Genomic DNA, 24,693 nt, shown 5'->3' with positions numbered 1-24,693 from the left:
AGTCGTTTTGCATTCAGCCTCGTGTGAGACATCTGGGCCTTGTGGTATGGAGAGCTTGGAGCTGGAATCCAAGGGATGGTGGTGCAGCCATCTGTTATTCCGATGTAAAACTGGATTCTTGACATCCCCTTTGCGTTGGGTTTGTGAGCTAGGCTAAAATACCTCTAGGTTTAAAACCAACTTAGGAAATGCTGTGTGCTCAAACAATCTGTTGCGTTCTGAAGCTTTCTCCTAGTGCTGGCTGTATTTCCTTGTTCTCCCTGCCCCTGATGGCACAACGCAGCTCAGATAGTGGCAGTCCTGTCCCAAGTCCTGCAGCAAGGGGTCCTGCAGCAAGCTCCCTAGCAACATCTCTGCAAGGAGAAATTTGAGGTCTTCTGTAAGGTCCACCCGTGTAGCCTTGGTAGTTGCTTCTGTTGAGATAGCCAGCTGTAAATACAGGTACATCAGTTGATATATACAGCTGTATATACAAACCTTGCTGGAATGTTCTTGAGCATAGGCACTTGGATTTGAAGGCTGGGAAGGGCAGGGGACAAAGGGATGGATTTTAATGTATAGGAAATAAGCGTGTAAACAGTGAGATGTGTCTTTTGTCATTTACTTTTTTTTACTTTTTTTACTTTACTTTGTTTAACAGAGTCTACTCTCCATGCAACTCCTATGCTTAGAGCTAGAAAACTGTCATTTCTTTTCCTGCCAGCTCCTCCAGAGCTTAATTATCAGCTATAAGAATATCTGGAGAATTGATGCTGCGTGAAGCTGTTAGGAGCTAGTCAATAATTGCAGGCAGTTAGTTAGGAGGTTCAGGAACAGAATTTTAAGGCAAAACACAAATATTCACATGTATATGTGTTTGTTTCTAATAGAAACAGGTTACCAGAAGTGTGTGTGTGTGTGTGTGTGTGTATATATATATATACATATAATATATCACAATGATCACAATCATTTATCTAAAAAAACTTAACAAGTGTATCTCTAAAAGCTGAAGTCATCAATGGCTTGGGGTTGGGTGGGGTGGATTATGTCTGCCACAAAAATCTCTTCAGGAGAAATACAATGCACTCTTCTTAGAACAGCAGAATGTATTTATAATTCAGAAATGATGCTTATATTTTAGAGCCAAAAAAGCCAAATCAAATCATTAAAAAACTTAGACAGGAAAGGAAACTTCAAATGAGAGCTTGAGGATCCACCATTGGCCTGCACTGATCTGGTATCCTAAGGGACAAAATATTCCGGATATTGATGTTGCTGTCATACTAGGGCAAATTCTGGGAAACGTGTTTGCAATAATCAGAAATTGTGCACAAGTAGGATACAGCTGCTGAGGCTTTTTCACATGGGTAGGACTGGTTCTCAAGGATGTTTTCACCCAGAGGGTGGTGATGCACTGTTCACAGGTTGCCCAAGGAGGCTGTGGATGCCCCATCCCTGCAGGCATTCAAGGCCAGGCTGGATGTGGCTCTGGGCAGCCTGGGCTGCTGGTTGGTGACCTGCACACAGCAGGGGTTAGAACTGATGAGCGTTGTGCTCCTTTGCAACCCAGGCCATGCTGTGATTCTGTGATGTTTGAGGTGATAACTCGTGTGGTTATGCTCGTATGACTGTTAAAAAATTAGCATCTGTAGAGAACAACAGCATTCCTTCTGAAAATGCAGTAAAGGATGGATGTTGAGCTACCATGCCAACTGACCTGTGTCCCTTGCCACAGACATTTTTTCCTTTCCATTCTTTTCTGTTCCATTTCTTACTTTGTCAACTATTTTGAGGAAAGAGGAAGCAGGTTTTGTAACCAATAGTTGGTGAGACTGCTAGGGACTCCTCCTGTGGTTATTGTACTCTGAGGTTGGGAAGTGTTGCATCGCTGTTAATGAGCTGAGGGGCAATTAAAATACAGCCACAGCAATCTCCTGACCTTTTAGCAAGAGGCTTGTCTCATATCACTCAAAGTGTGGTCCTTGTTGACCAGCACAGCCCAAATTGCCAAAGAAAATCAGTATGTGAGAAATGAGGATTTTAGTGTTAAGCATGACGTCTCCCTGGCTGTGAGGCACGATGCGGTCTCAAGATGTGAATTCAATGTCGATTAATTGTGAAGCTTGTGCTAAAAGGCTTACTATATACAGTGTTTAACACATTTCCAGAAATACTGGATTCCAGACTTACAGGAATTGTGGCCCTTTAGCTTTTGCTGTGGAGCACATTCAAAATCTCTTTCCTTTGGTGGATCTTGGGAAGCCTTGCCAAAATTACTGCACAATCATAGAATGGCCAAATGGGTTGCAAAGGAGCACAATGCTCACCCAGTTCCAACCCCCTGCTGTGTGCAGGTCACCAACCAGCAGCCCAGGCTGCCCAGAGCCACATCCAGCCTGGCCTTGAATGCCTGCAGGGATGGGGCATCCACAGCCTCCTTGGGCAGCCTGTGCCAGTGCCTCACCACCCTCTGGCTGAAAAACTTCCTCCTCATATCCAACCTAAACCTCCCCTGTCTCAGTTTAAAGCCATTCCCCTTGTCCTATCACCATCCACCCTCACAAACATCTGTTCCCCCTCCTGTTTATAGCTCCCTTCAAGTACTGGAAGGCCACAATGAGGTCTCCCTGGAGCCTTCTCTCTTCCAAGCTAAACAAGCCCAGTTCCCTCAACCTTTCCTCATAGGAGAGGTGCTCTGGCCCTCTGATCATCTCAGTGGCCCTTGCTTCATTTGAGTGCTACTCCCGTTGGAGAAATGTGTGGGAAAGCAGTTCTGCATCCCAATGGAATGGTCAAGGCCATGTTTCCATCATCATTGAGAGCAGGAGGAATGGTTTGAATGTATTGATACAAAGGTACGTGACTCTAAGGCCCCTTCTGAAGATAACAAGACCCTGCTCTGAGATGCTGCAGAAGCAGTGGCTTTTTTGAGCGCCAAGCAGGTTGGATATACTTGTGTTAAAAACCTACCAGAATCAAAGTCTGTGGATCTGCAGCACAATGAAGCTGTGATACAGCAGGGGAGGGCATGGTGGATGCATTTTGTCCCACATTCTGCCGGTTCACAAAGGAGCTTAAAATAAAAATACCAACTGAATTGTTCAGCATGTAAGCAGTGCTTCCCGAGGAGCTGCAAGTCCGCTCCGACATCCGTGCCTGCCAGCATCATTGATACATATTTTATATACAGTCCTGGTAACGTAAAAAGTATCTCTGCTTTTAAGCTGCAGCCAGAAATAAAACCTAACCTTGGAGCTCTGCTTTCCTCGGTGCTCTCTGAAAAAGGGACGCTTCACAGCAGCAGAGCTTTGAGGGGAGCAGAGCTCTAACAAAGCTCGAGGGAGCGATGCAAATGAGCGAAACGTCTCTGGGAAAATTAGGGAAACTCACTGATGTTGTGATGAAAGGTTGTCAGTGGAGGTGGTGACAACTGAAGTGCATTACCCATGGGTGCTGCTGTAATAGGAACAGGTGTTACCGTCCAACCTGTCTGCAAACTGAAATGTGCTGGCTGCCCGCCAGCTGCCAAAAAGAGGGGAGAACAGAGCTAATGGCTGCACTGTTTGGGGTGAGCCCTGGGTTGCTGTTATTCGGTGCCTTAAAAAAGAAACAGATAACGAGTGCTGAGCAACCTGGATTTTTTTTTCCTTTTTTTTCTAAAATGACGCGAAGAACACTTTGAAATGATGATAACAGCATTTGATGTCAGTCTCAAGACATCCAAATTTATTTTAGTCTACATTAAAAAGAGTGAATTGGAGCATTTCTGTGGGAGGAAGAGATACTCACCCATAGGTACCTCTGGGATGTGAGCCTCTGCCACCTTCTACGTGCTTGATTTCCATTTTATCTCTAAAATATTGTACATACCTCTGTTGGGATGATGTTGTGTTTCTATGCTTTGTTGTGTTGTAATTTGTTCTGTGTTTTGTTTTCTGTATCTTCGAGTTTTTGCCATAAATGTGGCATGGGTCGCATCCATCAGTATGCAGTTCAGCTCTGGGCAGCTTAGAAGAGGCAGGACGAGTGCTGGAAAAAATAGCGAGTGATTTTCAGGTAGAAGATTTTATTATTATCGTTATTTAGAAAAAGAAGGTGATTGAAGGCCGCAGCTGTTATTCTGACAGGCTCTAGCAGTGCAGTGCATCCTTTGCAAACTGAGTAATGCTGATGTGGGAGCACACGAGACAGATATGAGAAGCTGGGAAGTATGTGTTGTTTTTTTGCTGCCATTTTAATCACCAAGATCTGGAATGACTGCTCCCTGTCCTGCCTTTAGGACATCATGCGCTCCAGTGGAGCTCAACCACGGAAGAAAAATTTAGTTTTGTTCATCTTCACCCACATCATACATCTCAATTTGATGAATTAAAACCAGATTTTGGGTTCTTTTTTAACTAACTTTTCAGCTGGCTGACGTGTTGTCCTTTGAGTCTTAATACAGTTCATGCTTTGTGATCAGTGCTCAATGAAAGAATTCGGTTTGGATCACATTGCCTTTGTTGCCTGGTTTTGAATCAGTTGTTTTGAACGTGCTCTGGTTGCTGGGAGGTTATTTCTCACTGTTGGAGTATGGCATTTGTCAGATGAGCTCAGTTCCATCCTGCCATCCACGCCTGTGTGTGGTTTGGGCAGGCTGGGTTCCATCGCTGCTGAAATGAGTGTGGCTGAAGTGCTGGGGCCCATTTAATAAACATAATGCATTGACTCTGAGCCGTTGAAAGGTTTTAGCTGGGACGTGCAGTTCAGGCACTAAGCTCTTTATCTGCTCCTCTGCCAGCAGATTGCTCCTATCTGCAGGCTGAACTCAGGATGTGGGTGCTCTCTTCCTTCCACTTGAAGGTGAAAACTCATCAGTACCTGAATCTCACTTTGTGCAGCGTTTACTTATCAGGGAAAAGCAGCAATTCCAAGCGAGAGCCCTTGTGTTCTGATGCTCCATGGTGGTTTTGTTCTGCTGATGAGATTATTGTGGTCGCTTTTTCAGCAAACTCTTCCTCATTTTGTGATTACAAATGGAGAAGCAAATGAAGTGTTTAAAAAAAAAAAAAGGAAAAAATAAAATATTTCTAAGTATTCAGCATTGCAGTGCGCTATGGCTGGTGACTGCACGAGAGATATGTTGGTATGAGAAGTGCAGTGGGTGCACCCAAGTGAGCTGTACGTCTGATGTAGTTCACTTACCCCTCACTCTGAATGAAAGACAAGGAGCAATAGCCCTAGTAAACATTCCCTGCGAAACCCAGTGCTCCCTAGTGACTGTGTTTACTCTCACGACTGCTCAAATAGCAGCCACAGATATTTCCCTTCCAGTTTCCCCCTGCAAAGTCGTTAGGCAGGCGTGCTGTGAAGACCAGCAAGCCCTTACCCGACAGCAGAGCATCTTCCACAGCCCTGCTATTAAAGAGAAGTACTGATATTAGTTATTTCTAAAGTTAGGGATTAGTTATTTCTAAAGATGGGATGCTCCATCCCTGGAGGTGTTCAGGGCCAGGTTGGATGGGGTCCTGGGCAGCCTGGTCTGGTATTAAATGTGGAGGTTGGTGGCTCTGCCTGCAGCGGGAGCTTCATAATCCATGAAGTCCCTTCCAGTCCAAGCCATTCTGTGATGAAGTTAGAATTTGTTTTTAGTCATTCCTTTTTTATTTATTGCAAATTACTTTGTCGTAGTGGCCGATTTTTGAAGATCTGAGAACTGTTGAGGTGTGGTGTCGGGTTGGTTGGTTTTGCTTTCTGAAAGGAGAAAAACACAATCACATGCTGCTACAATTAAGAGAGCAACTTCTAAACCTTGTCCTGGTTTGCACGTGGTTACCTCCGTCAAAGGGGACTGTGACAGCCAGAAAGGTGCTCAGCTCTGGCTGTGGAAAACAGCAGAAGCTGCAAGGACAGATAGGAGAACTGGGAGGGTTTGTTTGCCCAAACTGCACTGAGGAGAACTATGTGAAAAGAACTGTGAAATACATCTGCACAGATCCTCCTGCTTGAGGAGGCTGCTGGTCAAGAGAAAAATGTTCATGGCTTTATTTGGGGATGCCTGGATTCTGAGCTTGTTCTCCTAAATACATTTGGTGCACTGACAGTGCCATTATCTGTTTGCTTCTGAAGCAGCGCAATATTTAGCTACATTTTTGTAGAGGATAACATTTGGAGTGAAGCCTTCTGTAAGACTGTTATTGGGGCTTTTCTTAGGAGCCCATTTGTGGTCTTGAGGTGGACTTTGGGCCTCTCTTAGTCTCCATCTCATCTTCATCAGGCCTCAAAAGAGCTTCATGCTGGAAGCAGTGAGCATGGTAGGATGGGTAGAGCCAGATGAAGGTGCTACTCCTTAAAGAACAGAAGGAAATTTCACTCTTCGTGCATGCAGAACACAGTGTTCAAGTACCCATTGCTAGATGGTGAACGTATTTTGTTGTGTGTACTGTTTTCTGTGGCCAATACTATGAATTACATGACTTGGCAGTGCCTTGGGCCAACAAAACAGGGAGTACAATGACAGGTCAGACAACTATTAGCTTTTAACATGTATGGTTTCCATTCCTTACTTTCCATTCAAGTTTGTTATTAAGGAACACAGTATTACAAAGAAACAGAGTGAATTTTCGTTTTACTACTTTTTTTTTTTTTCTTTCATTTTTTCAGTTGGCAAAAAAAATTCGTGAGAAGTTTAACCGTTACTTGGACGTTGTGAATCGTAACAAGCAAGTGGTGGAAGCATCGTACACTGCCCACCTCACATCGCCATTGACTGCAATCCAGGACTGCTGCACTATCCCACCATCTATGATGGAGTAAGTATTACATTCTGAAGTTACTGCTGTTGTCATTTAATATGTGAAGAAAAAAAAGGAAGGTGTTTATTTTGCAAAAATAGCGTGTGTTCTTGGATGTCAGGGGGAAATTCTTAATGGATAGAGGTGCTGGAACAGCTGCCCTGAGAGGTTGTGGATGCCCCATCCCTGGTCTGGTATTAAATGTGGAGGTTGGTGGCCCTGCCTGTGGCAGGGGTGTTGGAGATTCATGATCCTTGAGGTCCCTTCCCACCCTGCGATTCTGTGATTTTTCTTCCACTTTGATAACTGAGGAAAATGGGAAGGCAGTACTCCAAACACACTCCTTAACCTATCCCCTGTGTGTACGTTTCAGTGAGGAGCTATAAACAAGGTCTGGGACTTGGCTCAAACAAGCAAACAAAGTGTGTTCAAATTTTAATCAAATGAAATAGACTTCTATACAGAGTGAGTCTGTGTGCAGAGTACCTGCTTTGCACTGAGGCGCTGCTTAGCCTGGGTAACTCTTCTGAAGCTGGTCATGGGACTTTTCCTTTGAAGTTCAGAAACCAAGACCACGAGTTGGTCAGTCCATCACATGCTAGAAGTATTGCATTACAGCTTAGTCAAGTTGATTTGCTGCTGTTTGATACACAGAGGTGTACAGAAACCGAGTACACTGCTTGGAAACCCAAGTTTGTTCGTTTTCAATTTGTTTTGGTTATAAATGCATGAGTTTTGAAAATGCAGGCAGTTGGTTGTCTTTAATCATCTTATATTATGTTCCATATTTACAGGAACTTATTTACATTTCCTAATTGTAGGAAGGTGTGATGGAAGGTCTGATTTTTTCCAATAATAGTGCAATTATTTCTTTCAAACAATCATCATTTTAAATGCTTCCCTTCCATGTGCGTTTGAAAAGAACAAGAGTAACATTCTCGTCATTTGTTATACACAGCAAACTTTGATTACAGAGTAAAATTTCATTATTTATTCTCATTCTGATTTCAAAACGTTTTAGAGAGGAAGGTAATTTGGGTAATAAATATTAAAAACATCTGTAATTTAGCTTTATAAGGCAGCTTGGCTCTTAATATCAGCGTTCTTTCATCTTTCCTGATGTATGTCACTAACCTCTGTTTGTGCACAGTTTTAGGATGCTCACTGCATTCAAATATGTGGTATGAATCTGTGCCTGAAGAGAAAGGCTTCTTCAGCTTTTGTTTATTTTGATTGGCTTAAAAGGAAGAAATCTGGATAGAGCTAAGCATCAGGTGGTTCCAAAGACACCAGTACCTCTCTGTTTGGTTGTGGCTATGGGGTAGGTCTGGTGGCTTCAGTGTGGACATAGTGGCCATGTAAAATGCTAGTGCCTCTGGTGCTAAATGGGCAGGCTTCTGTCAGCATGAGGAGAAAGATCAGGGATGAATTGAGGATGAACACCTTTCAGCTGCCTGGTGTCTCTGTGCAGAGGCCAGCCACCAGCAAACTTGACAGCAAGGGGTGAAGAAAAAGGAAGAATGAGGAAATTTATAACCCCCACGTCAGGATTGCATAACTTCTAATAAAAAATGAGCTCTGCTCTTAGCCTGGAAACTTTCCTGAATTTCTTTTCATATCGTCCTTCAAAATGACTCACCTTGGAAGTCCTTCAGAAGTTTCTTTTCCTACGGTGGACTCGCATGAGAATCCATCGACAAAAACAATTCAAAAAACAAACAGGAGGCCACAGCTGGAAAAGTACAAGCATGGATTTTCTATTTGCAGGGCTACTCATCTGGGCTCTATAACACTGTTCTCATTATTTAGTTATTTGGCTTCATAATAACAAACCTTCTGAAGTGGTTACCAGGTTGGTCTGTCACTCTGCAGCATCTTCCAGACTTTGCTTCAGCAAGAGTCTGTCGAGTGTTTATTACTGAAGAACTGTAGTGTGGAAGCATTGGAAATATAGCCACTGCCATCTTTAGGAAGCTGTCTGCAAGTCATACTGAGAAGGAATGTAAAATCTTGTTTTTCCTGTGAAACTGAACTTCCAAGTTGTTAGGGTTGTGCTGGTTGCCATATTTTCCTTTTGTCGTTTCTCTCCCTCCTGCCTCTCCTCCCTGTTGGTCCTCTTTCCACTTTCCATCTCTTTGTGGCATCTTCCTCAGGGAGATTTTCCTCTTCTTGGTGAAATTGTCTGGAACGAAAAGTAATGGAGGTATTCAAGGTGCCATTACTAGAACTGGTGTCTAACACGGGGATGCCAAGAGGAAGGTGAAGTTGTTGATGTGGAAGGAGGTGGTTGTTCATCTGTCAGTTTGATTTTTTCACTTTGTGGTATGGCTGTGTAAGTGGTTGAAAGGCTCCCCTTCCAGTTAAGTCATTGAGACACCAAAACTCAAGATGCTGTTTTGTGAAAGGATGGATCCTCACTGAAAACTCTTGTACTTTGTTTCTGTCCATCTGGCATAACCTGAATGTTTGGACAGGAGTGGAAAAAACTCCTGAGATGTCCTTCATGTTATTTGATTGCATGTTATTAACCATTAAAATGAGGCGTATCTGTTAATTGTTCTGTTGGAAAGCTGTACCCAAGATTATTAGAACGTTATAATTTAAAGTGGTTTTCTCTGCATTTTTCCTCTCCAAATATCTTTGAAAGTTCTATTGCTGTGCATCTTTGTTAGTCTGCGTGAAGTGGAGATAATGAAATACTCCCTAGAGAACTGAAGTAAACGAAGATACCAAGCCACTAGAAAGAAAAAAAACTCAAAATAATCTTATTTGTTGTTAGCATTAACAAAATTATCCACGTGTGGCTTTGTGTATGCTTGTATTCATCTTGAAAATCTGAGCACTGGCTTACAAGACAGCTTGCTGTGTTGCTTGAGATAAACTGTGAGGACAGAGGATACCACACTCTGTGACTGTAAATAAATGATATGAAACAGAACCAACAAAGCACAAGCTGGAACATAAAATGAACTTGGCGCTTACAGTGCTTGCTCAGTGGAGCGCTGAGATATGATAAGGAAAACATTTATTTTATTGCCATTATGTGATGTTGGCTTCTGCAATGAGGAGCCCCAGTGGGTAAGTTTCCATGCAGCTATGATTCCAGCCCGTGGTGAGATGCGTGCTGCTCTGAATTGGAGTGAGCAGGCTGACTGTGCTGCTTCTGGTTGCTGTCCTGTATCCAAAATACAGCAACCAAACTGGTGTATCTACCATCAGTCGTCTACTTGTCCTCTCCACCGAGGTGAGCTTGTGCAGTGGCACTGTCTTGCTTTGGAAAATAGTGAAAATTAATAAACCAAATATGGCAGATCTACTCGATGAAGCAGTGCAGCTGGTGGCTGTTGAGCAGTTGTGTAAGTGATGCTTCCATAGGTCTTAATTCAGCGAACATTTAATCATATGCTTATGCTCATCTGGTTTGCCAAAGCATTTTGGTTTGTGCTCTCATAAGTGGAAATGAATCATACAGTTAAGTATATATGCAAGTATTGCAAAGCAAGGGTGGATCTTTAGCTTTGCTGTTCCTTGCTTCAGGTACTACCATTTGCATTTTCTATTCTAGTTAAGATTTGGAAATGAAAAAAACATAGTGGCAATGGAAGGAGAGACAATAGGTGAGAAAAGCAACCAGACAACATCATTTCAACAAGCACAGAAGCAGATGGCACTAATATTCCATACCCACTCTCACATATGGGCCATATTAGTGCCCATGAGGTCAGAGCGTGGCACCTTATGCCTCTTTCTGTGGCTGTGGCCATGTGCAGAAGGATCCTGATGCCACTGAGATGAGTACAGCCTGTGGCATTGCTCCAGCCAGGCAGGGTTTACATGGGTAAAGTGCTCTGGGCTCCTAGCAAGGCAGATTGGTAAACTGATGGGAGATAAGGAGGATGGAAGTCAAGTGACGTGAATCTGCTAATCCTTGAAGAAACTCCTTCTGGAAAGTAAGGCTTTGTGTTTCCTCACTAATAAAGGCTGCCGAAGAGGCTATGAAAACAGATCTCAGACAGTCTCCAGACATTCTATTAGGGTGGTCAAGACAATGTTTTAATTAAAGTATACGCATTTGTGTGCAGGACAGTATCGCCTGCTTGTCAACAGATGCTTCAGTCCCATGAAGGCCTTCACTGGGTTCACAGAATCCTAGAATAGCTTGTGTTGGAAGGGACTTAAAGCCCCTCCATCCCCAGCAGCTCAGGCTGCCCACTGCCCATCCATGGCCTCGGGCACCTCCAGGGATGGGGCACCCACAGCTCTGGGCAGCCTGTACCCGGAGCCAATAAAAATTGTGTTGGGTTGGATAGTAGTGAGTGGATCAAGTAGGTGAGTTATACTGAATTTTTGCAGCTGAAGGAAAATGGAACACTTTCCACATGGGGAAAAAAAAAGTTAATTTGGTGGTGTGCATTCTGGAGTGGTCATCACCTGCCAGGTGTGCAGAACAGCCTTTTTGGGAGGAATTGACTGCTGGCTGTCTCATATGGGAAGCTTTGGGAGGTGGGGTTGTGCAAGGCCAGCTTCACCAGGTAGGGTAAAGGCACTGTCACACAACTGGCCTTGCAGGCACCATTTGTGAGTACAGGTTTTATGGAATTGGCATTCTCAGCATGTGAAAGCCCTGTGTAACTGCAGTGGGATGGCTTGCCCCCCCTTTCCCCATCTCCCCCCCTGTTCCCCGAGTCCCCCCTTCCCCCCCCCCCCAAAAAAAAAAGTTAAAAAAAAAAGCTATAGGTTCTTATTCACTTGCATTTGTTAGGGAATGTGCAGCTGCCTCTGCAGCTTTTCCACCACAAAGGCAGAGAGGACGTTTTTGAAGGGAAGCAAAGTATTCCTAAAGCAGGCCTCCTCCTCTCCTCCCTGCGCCACTCTGGCTCCCAGTGCAGTCCTGGTACGTGCTGGGAATGTCCCACCATCTGCTTGCACCCTGAAAACAGAGGTGGGTTCCACTGCTGGAGTCTGTGGAAGGTGGTCGCAGGTCTCCTGGAGATGCACGTTGCTATGCAGCTAATGCTTTACTGCTAACGTATGTGTTTCGAGGCAGCTGGAAATCTGGTTTTGTTCCTCACTTAACAATGCTGATAAGTGCCCGAGGAATGCATTTTTATCTAAATTTATGAAAGGAGATGGAATGGAGGAATATTTGTTGGCAGCGCTGTGTTACGCACCCATAGCAGAGCTGTTTGAGTAAGTGAATTTACAAACCTATGTTTGAAAATCATTTACTCCCAGACTATGGTGCCGCCTTCAGAAGTGGTCTGGATTTTCCTTTTTAAACAGATGGTTAAATATTTGCTAATGCAGTTCAGTTTTATCGCAGCTCCTTCAGTGTTTATCTTTCCTCTCTGAGCAGTCAAGTGGGAGATAACGGGGATCCATTCAGTTGCTGCAATATCTTAAGAGCTGCACTTCCAAAGCAGAAGTGGGTGGGCCACGCTAAGGGGAATTTAAGATGCATTTCCTCTTCTTATGGAGTATCTGCAGGAGTGTGGGTTTCTAGAAGATGCAAGCAGCATGCATGAGGCCAGTCGTGGCACCTTGTTTTGTTCCAGAACTGCAGCAGGAAATTGTTTAGGAAATGGCTAAATACTCTTTACATACAAATATACTTGGACTTTTCCAAGCAAGACGTGAAGTAATCAGAGCAACTTCTGTGCCTTGCCTTAAGAAATTGGTAAACGGAGTCATCAGCAGCTTGTTAATGAAACTGATCATAGAAAAACTGTTTTTCCAACATTCTGTTTATGTGGTTCCTACTGTACCTAAGGATTTAAGCACATAGAATATGAGTGAAGTCCTTTTCCTACTATCAGGAAGATGTGCTTATCTGAGAATCGTAAACGAAATGCCAAATTTTCATTGATCTTCTGTTGTTCCATTTGCATACTAAAATTGTCCTGAAATTGGCATGGGTGGAACAGGAGAGAACAAAATGTGTTTCAGAACAATTGAGAGTCACTGCTCGAATGTCATTTCTGTGCGCTGCTCTCTTATTTGTCCCCAGACTGAAGCTGTGCAAAAGAGGCTGATTTACACTGCAAATTCAGGCCAAACAAAATCCAATTGGAGCTCACTTGAACGCTGTTTTGATGTAAGATTCAAAGCTCCTGCAAATTTATTTTATCTTCTGCATTTGCTGATCTCCTGCTTGTAAATCCTGTTGAAGGAGAATAAAAATGAGTGCAGCCTGATGGGAATTAAATGTCTGAAGTTCAAAGCAGTTTGCACATCAGAGCAAACGTCAATCAAATGAACATCTTGCAAGCCAGGCAGGGAGTGCGTTTCTCCATGGGGAAGAGATCAAAGTGGGAGTCGCTGCTCTGTTTGCTCCCTCGGGATGCAGTTTCGATCGGTTGTTCATTAAAGTGAATCCAGAAGGAAGGGATTTTTAGGGAGGGGGGGAGGTGGGGGAACAGGGCTGGTCTTCAAACTGAATTTCAGCCAATGTTTTGGGGGTTTTTTTGCTCTTGTTTGAGTAAGTACAAAAACTAATTGCATCTAAACATAGCATTGTGAGTTCTTATTTTTTTTTTCTTTTTTTTTTCTGGTAAGGATTTTGGAGGATGTCCATAAGGGTTGGCTGTGCCACCGAGCTTTGGAGCCAAATTCCAAAAGCAGCCTCGGTCAGCCAGCTCAGTTGTTCTCTTTGCCCAATCTGTTGTCTTTTCTGCGGGCAGAAGTGGGAAATGCTGTTAAAAAAACCTCAGCCTTCCTCATACAGGGATCAGCGCTTGCCTGAAAATCCTGAAATACAAATCTGAAATAATTTCTTCCAGAATAAATAACATGAACAACTCTGGAAAATGTGCCCCGTGTCCATACGCTGTATGGAACTTGTACACAAACTGTAGGAAAGGTACAGCCAAGGAAAGCAGTGGTGGCTGCAAACACCCATTGCAGTGCTGAGGCTTTGGGTTTAATTGCTGCTTTCATGTTGATGATCACCAAACTGTTTGACAGCACATAACTGAAACAGCTGAGAGCAGCCGTAAGAAGCATGCGGGAAATTCTCCGCTGTGATTAAAATGAGGGTGAATGTTGATGTGTCAGCTTGCCTCAATGCTGCCTCTCCAGGTTCTGTTCTGGGCTTCCTGAGCCACCCACAGCTGTGCCAGGAGCTGCTCTCTTTCCTCTGGGTCCCTGTGTCACAGAGCTGGCTGTGTCCAGCACGATGCAAACCAAGGCATTCCAAGGTGAGCTGTGCTCAACTGCAGCTGGCAAGCAGATACCTGCTCAGCTCAGAGCTGGGGATGACAGCTCTGTCTGAGGGCTGCTGTTTAATTCATGGCCTTATAAAAAATTCCTCTGCTGCCTGTTTTATTTATACTGCTTTCCCCTTAACTTTATTCTCCTTTTGCTACGTGTATGCTGTAGTAGGAGAAAGGAGGGCTGACCTAGGCTGCAGGACTTCTTTGCTTTCTTTTCCCAGCTGTGCTGCTGATCATTTAGGTATCTGTCCCTTCTTTGTCCTGATGGGCAATAGAATACTCACCAACAAAAGCGAAGGGACTTGCCTGTGTCCATTCTTGCACTGAAGTGCTTTGGCATGGTCTAGTAAGAGGAGCAATGCCAACAGGCTGAGGCAGGGCAGCGAGAGATGGCGGTGGCCATGGCTGAGGGCACAGCTGGGGGTCACTTATGTTTTTGCCTTCCCAGAAGTGGGCCAGAAATGGACCTAATGGTCGTCTGCTCGAAACCCTAAGATCTGCCACGAGGGAGTGATGTGAAATGCAGCTCAGCATCTTTCAGGGGTGAGGAAACGATGGAGCAAAACAGTCAACGTTTCAAACCCAGAGAGATGCAACCCCCCCCCATGGGTAGCTGGCAGCCAGTAGAGTGAGTGGTGTGAGAGTTGCATGGCACGAGGCGAGCGCCGTTCTGAGCGAGTGTGAGAGGTGATTTGGGCAAAACCTAATGTAAGGGCAGAGGAGAATTCCAGGTGATTTTGAATTAAAACTCAGCATTTATTGAGACGTGGATAATGTTAGTTGCTAATGAGGTATCCTGTTGCTGTCGCTAATAGGTTTTGATGGGAGCACTGGGGCAATTAGCTAACATCCTGAAAAGTCATTATCCTTCCCTAAGTGTTTGTCTAAGGGTATCCCTTGGAAATATTTCTCTAGCACTGAGATGTGTAATTTGCAGTCTCTAGGTCTTCCCCAGCTCATTTTGCTCAGAGATAAACATGTACTATGTGAGACCCATCCTTTGCTAATTAATCTCAGTCTTAAGATTCGTTATCCAACAAAAGAATGAGCACCATTTCTGCTCGCTGGGTAGGAGCAGTTTGTGTGCACTGATGTGGCTGTCGAAGGTCTGAGGTGTAGGAAATATTGCAAAGAGAGGAGAGAGAACCCATGTGTGTCCCACTGCTCTGGGATTCCCTCTGTGCTTTGTGTACTGAAGTACAGAGAAGAAAAAAGCAAAACTGTTCACTCTGTGCCTATCTGTATCTATACGGTGATTTTCAATGTTAAAAAATGTATCTTTTCAGTGTTTTATATGTTAGAGCTATGTTTAAACTGCTACAATTCTAAATAATTCTTAAAGGATTGCCTGTATGGAGGGCACTTAATTACATCCATCTCACTTTCCCTTTCTTTTAAGTCTTTTGAGTTTGAGAGGGGGTCATGGAGCATTGGTGCCTCGGTTGGGCACTGACTCATTCATCACTTTTACGACTAACATAATTGCATTAAAACATATACAGTGTTTATGAATATTGATGAAATGACTTCACAGCATGCTTAAGGAGACACTGTTTTCATTGATGCTTCTATGCTACAGTGAAGGCACTAAGAAGGTAACAAATAGTAATCAATAATGATTTTTTTCCCCTGCATATTCAAAAATTAAATTTGATTAGGTTTTCTTTGAAAAGAGCCTCTACTCTCACAAGCTTGAACTGTGTAATAAGACTGGGCTTCTTGTGCCTCTGCAGCATGGCATCTAACCTGATGCAAAGGCCAAAGAAGTGTCTGTGGTTTTGTTGTGTGTTTGCATAAAGGACTGGTTATTTGTGAATCAGGAAATCATTCAGGAGTGCACTGCTAAGCTCTCAGGAAATGACTCCTCCACTTGAAGAGCGCACTTCTGAACATGGGGAAGGCTGTGCTGCACTGTTTGCTTGGAAGCTAAGCCTCTGCTTTAAGCAAAAAATGCAACCCAGCCTTCAGTGTGACTGTGCTGGCATGAGTGGGGTGCAGGATGCCAACCTGCAGTCTCTGCAAGCTCCTGTTCCTGCTTCAGCAGTGCTTGTTTGGCTTTGTGATACCAGCATTTCTGCAAGTGGACCCACTTATATATGGAAGTGGTGATCTTAAGCCCGTTAACAAGCACTTTTCCTCAGTCTTCACAGATCTCCTCTAAGGTTCTTCTGTGTCCCACATCTGAGTATCCCATAACCAAGAGATGAGCTCACAGCTGGTCCTCTGTCTGGCTGTCCTGGGGCAGCTGCTTCATTCCTTTAGGAGGAAAGGGCTTTGAACAACAGGACTGAAAGAAAAGATACTGGAGTAGGAGGGATTTAGTTTGCTTTAAAAGACTTGCTTCCTGCAGTCAGAACATGACATTTCCTTGCAGTAAACAGTTCCATCTGTCTGTGGCCTCAGTTTTTGTTTCTGTTAAATGTTGTTTTAATGGGATGATTTAGAAGCACGTTGTTTTATTATCTGTTTGTGTCTAGGAAGCCCACCAAGTGCCCTACAAGGACAGAATGAGGCAATCCATCTTGCTGTGTTTCCACTGGGTTCCACACTTGGTGCAGCTTTTTGAGTTTCAATTTCTCAATTACAATTTCCAGCCATAAGAATGGTGTTTGTTTTCTTTATTTTCTCCCAAGATTTTGGGCTTCCATTCTGTTACAGCACATGGGTGTGTGTGTTTGTAGACATGCTTATATGTACATGTGCATGCGTGTGAAAAAGTATAACTGGTTAAAGATCTACGTGCAGTTGGCAATAAGCAACTAAATGAAGAACGTTTAGCGTGTCTTTAATGTGTATTGCTTGGAGCTGAAGTGAAAGCATTCAGGTGGTGCTGGGTGAGGGCTGTGTGCACATATGTAAGTTATTGAGGTGCCATTGGTATGAATCAAGTTGTTCAGGATCTTTTGATGTAGATATATTTTATCATTTGCTATTGTAGTCTTGAAAGCACTGAACAAACTCTGGCTCTGCCCATTTTCTCCCCATGACTTGCTTGGTAACGGCCAGCATTGCAGCAAGGCTCCTCACCCAGAATGTGATCTTCTGCAGGCCTCGCCTGCAGTTTCTTGTCATTGCTCAGAAATAAATTGATGGTAGAAGAATCTTTCAGAGGAGGCAGATAGTTTCTGAAGCCCCAGAATAATCGCTGAAAGTCAAACGGCATCAGGTGCTCAAGATCACAAAGATATTCACGAGTAAAATCAGCCTATGTAAATGGTACAAAACTAGCTTTAAGTCTTTGAGAGCTTCAGAAATGTTTATAGTTACTTAGAACCCTTCAGTGTTAGTACACAAAAAGTGCAGTTAGTGTTGCTCTGACTCGTAGATTTTTTTCCTAAGGGCTCAAAGAAGAAATCCTTTCCTTCCAAGATATTTGGTATTCTTTTTTATAAGGTGAATGAGGAAATATTCATAGTGGTGAAGGTTCAACTACAGGAGGAAACTACAGGAAATCTAGGCTGATGGCATGCCTGGATGCTGTGCATGTATCCCAAGCTGGAACCTCTACTAATCTAGATGAAAGAGCTCAGTCTCTCATGATCATTGCTTCCAAGTAACACTGCAAGGAAAAAAATGCAACCTACTGTGGTAGAGAGCAGATGCAGTCCAACAGGGATGAGTTTTCAATCCCCTGGTTTTGGGTTTCACAGTTTTTCAAGGGCCCTTAAAATATGTGTAATGTTGGAGTTCCTAAACTAATAATCATTTCTCACTGGGCCTTCAAAAATATTTATGTCCATTGCAAATGCTGTGTATGTTTAGTAGGTGATGTCAGAATGCTCTGCTAATTTTGCTGTTGTCGTTGCAGATTCGATGGCAATTTTAACACCAACGTTTCTAGGACAATTAGCTGTGATAGACTGTCCACCACTGTCAACAGCAGAGCCTTCAATCCTGGACGTGATTTAAATTCTGGTAAGTAGTAGAGTTTGGGTTATTTTCCTTCTGTTATAGATTTTTTCCACTGGACTGTAACATTCCCTTGGCACAGGGAATTAGCACTGATTGCCATAGCAACGAGCTTTTATTTCTCCTTGCAACTGTCACAATGCTCTTAATTTGAGATCGCATGATTGAAAGATGATACCTAAAGTAATGCCCTTAGCCTTAAGTACTATATAGAAATGTCATGAAGATTTGATTTCAGCTTAGCGTGGATAATTTTGTTGTGGTTTATGCACTTTTTTCTTCTTTTTTTTTTCCTTCCAAGGTACTTTCCTTCCTAGGCATGTCTGCTTTGGCATCAATAGTGTCAGCTCCTGATGAGGCCAAACACAGAAGTTTCTCTGATCTTCTTAGCCCAGTCCAGCTAATGTGAGGCTGTGTTTGCAAAAGCTGCAGAATATAGGAACATTCTGAAATATTCCCTTTTTCTTTGTCTTCTCAGAGCTTTTCTGCCTTCATTGTCAACTCATTCATTGCCTTGACACACTTTAAGAGCTAGGAGTGTGCTTTAGAACCAAATGCATGTGATTTATCCCTGAGCAATTAAGCTTTTGTTTCTCCAGTGTGTCACAGATTTGTTTATTTTTTTATGTGATCAACTTGCATTAATACATGGCTTTCAGGTTCCTTAGTAGTGCTTTTGTCTAGCTGTTGTATCTTGCTTCTCAACTTTTTATGATGATAGTGCTGTAAATTAGAAAACACTATAGATTTGGGTTGTAGATGTCATTTGGTTGTGTTGTTGGGTTTGGTTGTTTTTATTTTCCAAAAAAAAAGCCAAACCAAAGCAGCTCCCCCAGGTTCCTTTCCATCTCGTGCACTGTACAGCACATCTTTGCTGGGCAAACAAGCTGATTTCCTGGTATGTTTCATCACCATCATTTTTGTGGTGCTTTCTATCCTGAAGTTATGCACACTAGCTGCTTTCATGTTAGCAGCTCTCAAACTCAGCCTCTGGTGGGATCTTTTCTACTGTCAGAGGATGCCCTTAAGAGAAAAATGGAATGGAAAGACTGAAATTGAGCAGCAAGAAGTTTCTTTGAGAACTGGCAGCTGATGGGTACACACGTAGTGAAACCGAGGTTTGCTGTAGGTGAGCTGCAAGCAATGAGTCCTCAGTCCTCTCCTCTAATGTTTTTTAGAAGCACCAGCTTTTTGGCTCGTGGTGCAGTTCTGTAGTACCATTTACCTCAGAGGATGCACACAGGAGAGGGCACTTTGTGCAGGAGCTGTTTCTGAATGAAGCTATGTAAATGTATTTGTTATTTCTAAACTAAAACTCACCTTGAGAGTGAAGGTCAAGCAACAGAAGGTTTCCCTGATTTTTCCTGCTCCTCTCTTCAGTGTCCCCATGGCAGTGCAAGTGAGAATATCTGTTGCACTTTGAACCCAGACCCTAGCTGAAGTATTTCCCTGCACTGAGAAGCCTCCTAGGAGCTGCTGGTGCTTCATGTTGTTTCACTTTGCTCATTCAGACTTTAGGCAGGCTGGGCAGCCACAACTTCCCCCAGATTGTTGCCATGCTGGCTCTTCCCCTGGGACCCCACACTGGTCAGCCATCTAGAGAAAAGGTTTGAAAGCCCTCTGTTCCCCCAGTTCCAAAAGCAGGATCTCCTGTGCTCTCCTTTGCCCACGGTTTTCATAACCAGGCTGGCCAGTCCATCTTCCAGCTTGTCTTCCTGAATGGGCTGATCAGTTCATTCTCAATATAAAACAATTCCCATGGGTATCTCTCTTTCCCTGCCTAAGTTTTGCCTACGAAATAATCTGTCCTATAAAAAGCTCTCGGTCAAACATAAATTTAAACTCAGCTGTGCTTGGCCTCAATCTCAGTTCTTTAAATGTTAATCTTGGCTGGCTCCGTGCACAATGCAAGAAAGTGGGGTTGGAGTGGGGAACTTGTAGATGTTGGAAGGAAATGGAATCTGCACCGCAGGCTCCAGGCAAGCCACAAGACCCAAGCCTTGGAGAGCCCCTGGTGCAGACAGCATGCTTGGTTTCTAGGCAGAACCATTTGTTAAAAGGGATAAGTTTAGCTCAGGAAACTTTCAACTATGAGGAATTTTTAAATTTTTTGTGCAATTTTTCTCTTTTGGAATTTTATACCATAGGAAATATAACCGTAGGGGAAGGGAAGAAAAAAATAGATGCATTTCTTGCAGCCCTTAAGTGGCAAAAGCAGGATTTCTTCTTATCTTGAGGTGGAGTTTTTTTGTTTTTGTTTTTTGTTTGGTCTTGTTAGTCTTGGAAACGGTTTGTTTTATGTTGGCTTGAGTTTTCCATTTGGATTACTTTGTAGCCATTACTACAAGACAGATAAGGAGAGAGTTTTTATTCTTCAGATGGAATCTCAGGCTTCAGTCAGTTAGATGAAGAGATCTGTCCTCACCATATGAATAGTCCTTTACTTATTAAACGACAAACTTGTGCCCAGCACCACTGCTTTGTGTTATCAGATTCCTCGTTCCTTATCTTTCTGGATAAACAGAGAACCAGTAAATCTTTCATGTTCTCAGCCTCCAAAATACCCAAATGTCTGTTTCAAATCAAGCAGCATTAGCTGAATGCTCTTCCCCAGGAAGATGAGGGGATGGGAGCAGGTCTGTGTTCAAGGCTTCGTTGTCACATCCCACCTGTGACACTTGGTCAGTCGAAACATGGAGTGCTGTGGTCGTGCTCCTTCTTGGAATATATATATACTTGGAAATGATAGGCAGGGTGGGTGAAAGTAGTTGGGCTAGCACTGTCTCCAAAGACTTCCCATCTGCTCAAGTCCATTTAAGCTAGAAAGCCTCTAAATGAAGGGTTTGTTACCTCTTTGCCCTTCAGAGCCAAAACGGCTCCCCAAGAGTGAGCTTCAGGCTGGGCTCATGCCATCAGCAGAATTTTAATTGGATCTTTTGTTTCTGATGAGAGCACATGAGCCAGAGCACAGTTAGAATCAGAAAATCCTGGATCAGGCGTGTGAGTCTGGAGAATTAGGGTATAAGTATAAAATAAGCATGTTTGCTGCCTGCTGTTATTTCTGAGGAGCGTTAAAATATCTTCAGAACTGTTATTTTTAATGGAGGTTTCTCCCAGAAAGGATTGCACTGCTCTGAAAATTCATCTTTTTTTTTTCTTTTTTTTTTTTTGCATGATGGGAACCTGAAGGCTACAGCTCCATAAATGTAATGGTGAAGAAGAGGACTAAGAAACTCCTTTATAATGAGCAATTATGTTCAGCAGTTCCTTCTTTTTTTTTTTCTTCCTTTTTTTTTAAGGCTGTTTGTGCTTCTCTTTGAAGATTAATTAGTTAATGATTTGGCTATCCTTTGAAGATGTAAAGTGGTATCTAGAAGTGCTAAGTGTTATCATATCGCATTCCCTTTGAAGTTTTATAAACTATCACACAGGACTTTCTTTCTAAAAGTCCTTTTTGCCTTCTTAGATATTTATAATTAGAGAGAACGACAATTCAAATGCTCTCATGCTAACAAACCCCAACTGCTTCTGGCTGCAGCAGTTTGGGCTCAGCTGGTGCCTGATGGTGGTGGAGGAGCAGTGGCTTTGCAGCAGTTTGGAGCTGCTGGGCACGTGTATCCCCAGGCTGTGCACCCAGCTATGGGTACCACTGACATCTTTGCGTTTAGACTTCGATTCTGACTTACTCCAAGCAGTGTGATATCGAGGTTGGGCCTTGATTTAGTTCAGTTTAGAAGTGAACAAATTATTGGGTGTAGTCAGCAGCACCAAACAGTTTGTAATTTGTGGTACGGCAGGGCGATGGGTAGCTGGTTGCATTTGCCAGAATGACTTGAAAGTGTCAGAAAATGAGAAAGTAGGTGATTGATGTTTGGATTGAAATGGGAGCCACGGGTCTTAGCAAGTAAATGGCAGCCTAGGAAATGAGCAGCAATGTAGTGCCTGGTGCACGTATCTGCTAGTGCTGCCACAGAGGTCATTTGGGCACAGTTAGCCTCTGGCCCTACATACGTACATACATAGCTTTGTATATATGTGTGTATCTGTCCATCTGTATAAGCCAAGATTTTGATGCTTTTTAAGCAGTTGGGTTTGTTTGGTTTGTTCCCCCACTTGAAGTGTTATCTTTCAGCTTGATAAAAGGTTATCAAATACTTTCCTGGGTCCCCACAGCCATGGCCATGCATCGTGTTCCTGTCTGGGTTGGCACGCTGTTGAGGCATTCAGAAGTGATGGTGGGTTTTTGCTGGCAAGATTTTGGGAGTAGAATACAGCAGGTGCTGGGGAGGGAGCTGAGGAATTTCTGGAAGGCCTGGTGATAAAAGCTAGAAACTGTGCATGGTTTAGATTTATTTCATTTGTAATGAAAAGTGATTTCTTTCCCAAAGTTTCCATTTTGGCAAAAATGAATTTTCACATTGCTGTTCCCTGCTGTGCAAAACTGCTCATCTGTGACCAAAGGAACCTGCTTTTTTGCGAAGCAGAAATGGCACTGATAAACTTGCTTCATCTCATGCCTGAAGCCAAAACCAGGACTTCAGCATAGTGAGAGCTCGAGTGAAACAAATGGTATTTGCAAATTGGTTGGACTTGTGCTTGCAGGATCACGGGTGCAATGCATGGAAGGGGAAACTTCTTTACCAAGAGAGTGGTGAGGTGCTGGAACAGCTGCCCAGAGAGGCTGTGATGCCTCGTCCATCCCTGGAGGTGTTCAAGGCCAGGTTGGATGGGGCTCTGGGCAGCCTGGGCTGCTGTTAAATGGGGAGGTCGGTGGCCCTGCTTGTGGCAGTGGGGGGATTGGAGCTTCAGGATGCTTGGGGTCCCTTCCAACCCAAGCCATTCTATGAAGTTCTTGAGAAAAGCAGTGCACATTCTTAAGCATCACCAGGTTGATGTTACCTCTGCTCAGGGCAGAGAGAAATGAGCACAGACATCTGTGTGGGAAGCAGATACCATGTTCTTCTGTTCCTTCCTTGGTTCTCTTCTTCATCTCATCCCATCCTGCAGCTTCTGCTTCGAAGCAGGGATTGGACAAAGCTGCTGTCACTGGGACTGCTGGGCACTGTGGAAATATAAACAGCTGCAGCAGAAGAGGGGGAACAAAGATAGTGGTTTTTACAGGGTAATTACCCTGAGCTGAATGCTGGGAGAGCATCGTGGCTGCAGCCAGTCTGGGAAACTTGAGAAAGTGCTAAACTGCTGTGGATGTGAACTGAAACCATAGGCTGCTCGGGTATTTTGTTGTAGGGGGATCTGGCTGAGGCTTGACATGTGCCCTGCAATGATTTCCAATCCCAATATTGGGGTATTTGATATGATTTGAATGAGATCCAGGAGATGAAGCTGTCTATGATTATTTTTGGCCTCCCTCCAAGGAGGAATACTAAAAGCAAGATGCTCAATAGAAGGTACAGAACTGTACATCACATGCTTCATGTAGACATGTTTTTTAACAGATGCCAGAATAGGTAATATTAATAGATGAGGTTACTGAGGTGTAAGCAGCAAAACCTGTTTTATATTTTGCGGTTACCTCAGTGTAATAAATGTATAATTTTTTTAACAGCATTTTTTTTAACAGTTTTTTAAATCTTTATTAAAACTCTGTTGGGTTTATCATTGTGTGTGCATATATAATACAGTTGCTTTAATCTCTTCCTTCCTTTCTCCTGCCTTGGCTTCTTCAGTCCTGGTTGTACTTCAGAGATTCAGAAATGTCATCCTATGAACCCGTATCTATCATGTCTCCTGTTAGGTTTCTAAAGGACTTGAACAGTTTGTGAAGCAGATATGAAGCTCTGGCCATCAGCTGCAGCTGCTTGTGGTTGGCCTTGGGTCCCTGCTTCTTTTTCAAGTAGCTGTGAGGCGTTGTTTGTTCATTATGCCTCCAAGTCTCATCTCCATTTGTAACCCCGCTTTTTCCTGTCCAACTTTCAGTTCTTGCTGATAATCTGAAGTCAAACCCGGGGATCAAATGGCAATATTTCAGCTCAGAAGAAGGCATTTTCACTGTTTTCCCAGCCCACAAGTTCCGGTGCAAAGGCAGCTATGAACACCGCAGCAGGTATGATGTGACCCCTCCCTTTTAGTGGACGCAGCATCCCTCAAACAGCCTCCAGTGTTTTGCTTTTCCAAGCCGGCAGCATTTAATGACCAGCTTCTATTGGAGTACCTCAGGTTTTCTTAGGTTTGTTTTTTAAAGTACTGATTTTCATTTTCAAGAAACTGAAGTGAAATAAAATTGCATCCAGGTTCCTCATGTCTCCCAAATCAAATAAGTTGTAAGTAGCAGTAATCTGTAAACTGTTGGTCAGCCCACAGGCAAGATTTGATTTGTATTTGGCTCATATTCGGTCCCTATTAACAAAGTAATAAGCACACAGTGTACTGATTGGGCAGGCACGTCGCTTTGGGAAAGGGTGCTGGAAGGGTGACAGCTTGGAAAGGCTGTGGGCAGGAGCACTTCTGCAGTCTGCACCATTACGGGCAGCTGGGAAGCAGCAATAGTGAACGTTTTCTGTTTCCACTCAGAAAATTGTAGGAAAAAAAGGATTGAGTGGTGACGTGGTTTTCCTGCTCGGGGTAATAGCCTGCCTGCTCTGTAAGCGTGCAGCAAAGCGGTTGTGGTTTGGTGTTTCTCCCCTGGCCTTTGCTGCCAATATTATGCATATGGATCAAGTGGATTCTTCTGAGAAAGTCAGAAGAGAAAGCTTTAGTCACTGTTAGGTCACTCATTAGTTAATTGCACCAGTTAATCAGTCTGTGCGGGAGAGCATTAACCCATTCCAGTACATCTCCACACAGCTGAATGCACAGAG

At 43.5% G+C, this 24,693-nt stretch overlaps 1 protein-coding gene across 1 annotated transcript in view; it reads left to right on the top strand.

The window, feature by feature from the left end:
- The window catches only part of CACHD1 (cache domain containing 1), a gene marked incomplete at both ends in the record, with an annotated part of 86,764 nt that overhangs the window by 33,848 nt on the left and 28,223 nt on the right, over nt 1-24,693 (top strand). The window contains 3 exons of the mRNA XM_079535561.1: nt 6,625-6,773; nt 17,775-17,881; nt 23,813-23,939. Of these exons, the coding sequence (XP_079391687.1) occupies nt 6,625-6,773; nt 17,775-17,881; nt 23,813-23,939 (383 nt within the window). The remainder of the gene's footprint in view (nt 1-6,624; nt 6,774-17,774; nt 17,882-23,812; nt 23,940-24,693) is intronic.

This window comes from Tetrao urogallus (assembly GCF_951394365.1).
Source record: "Tetrao urogallus genome assembly, chromosome: 5".
In the NCBI taxonomy this organism is placed as follows: domain Eukaryota; kingdom Metazoa; phylum Chordata; class Aves; order Galliformes; family Phasianidae; genus Tetrao; species Tetrao urogallus.
The sequence above is the reverse complement of the archived record's forward strand: the minus strand, read 5'-3'. Positions and strand labels throughout refer to the sequence as shown.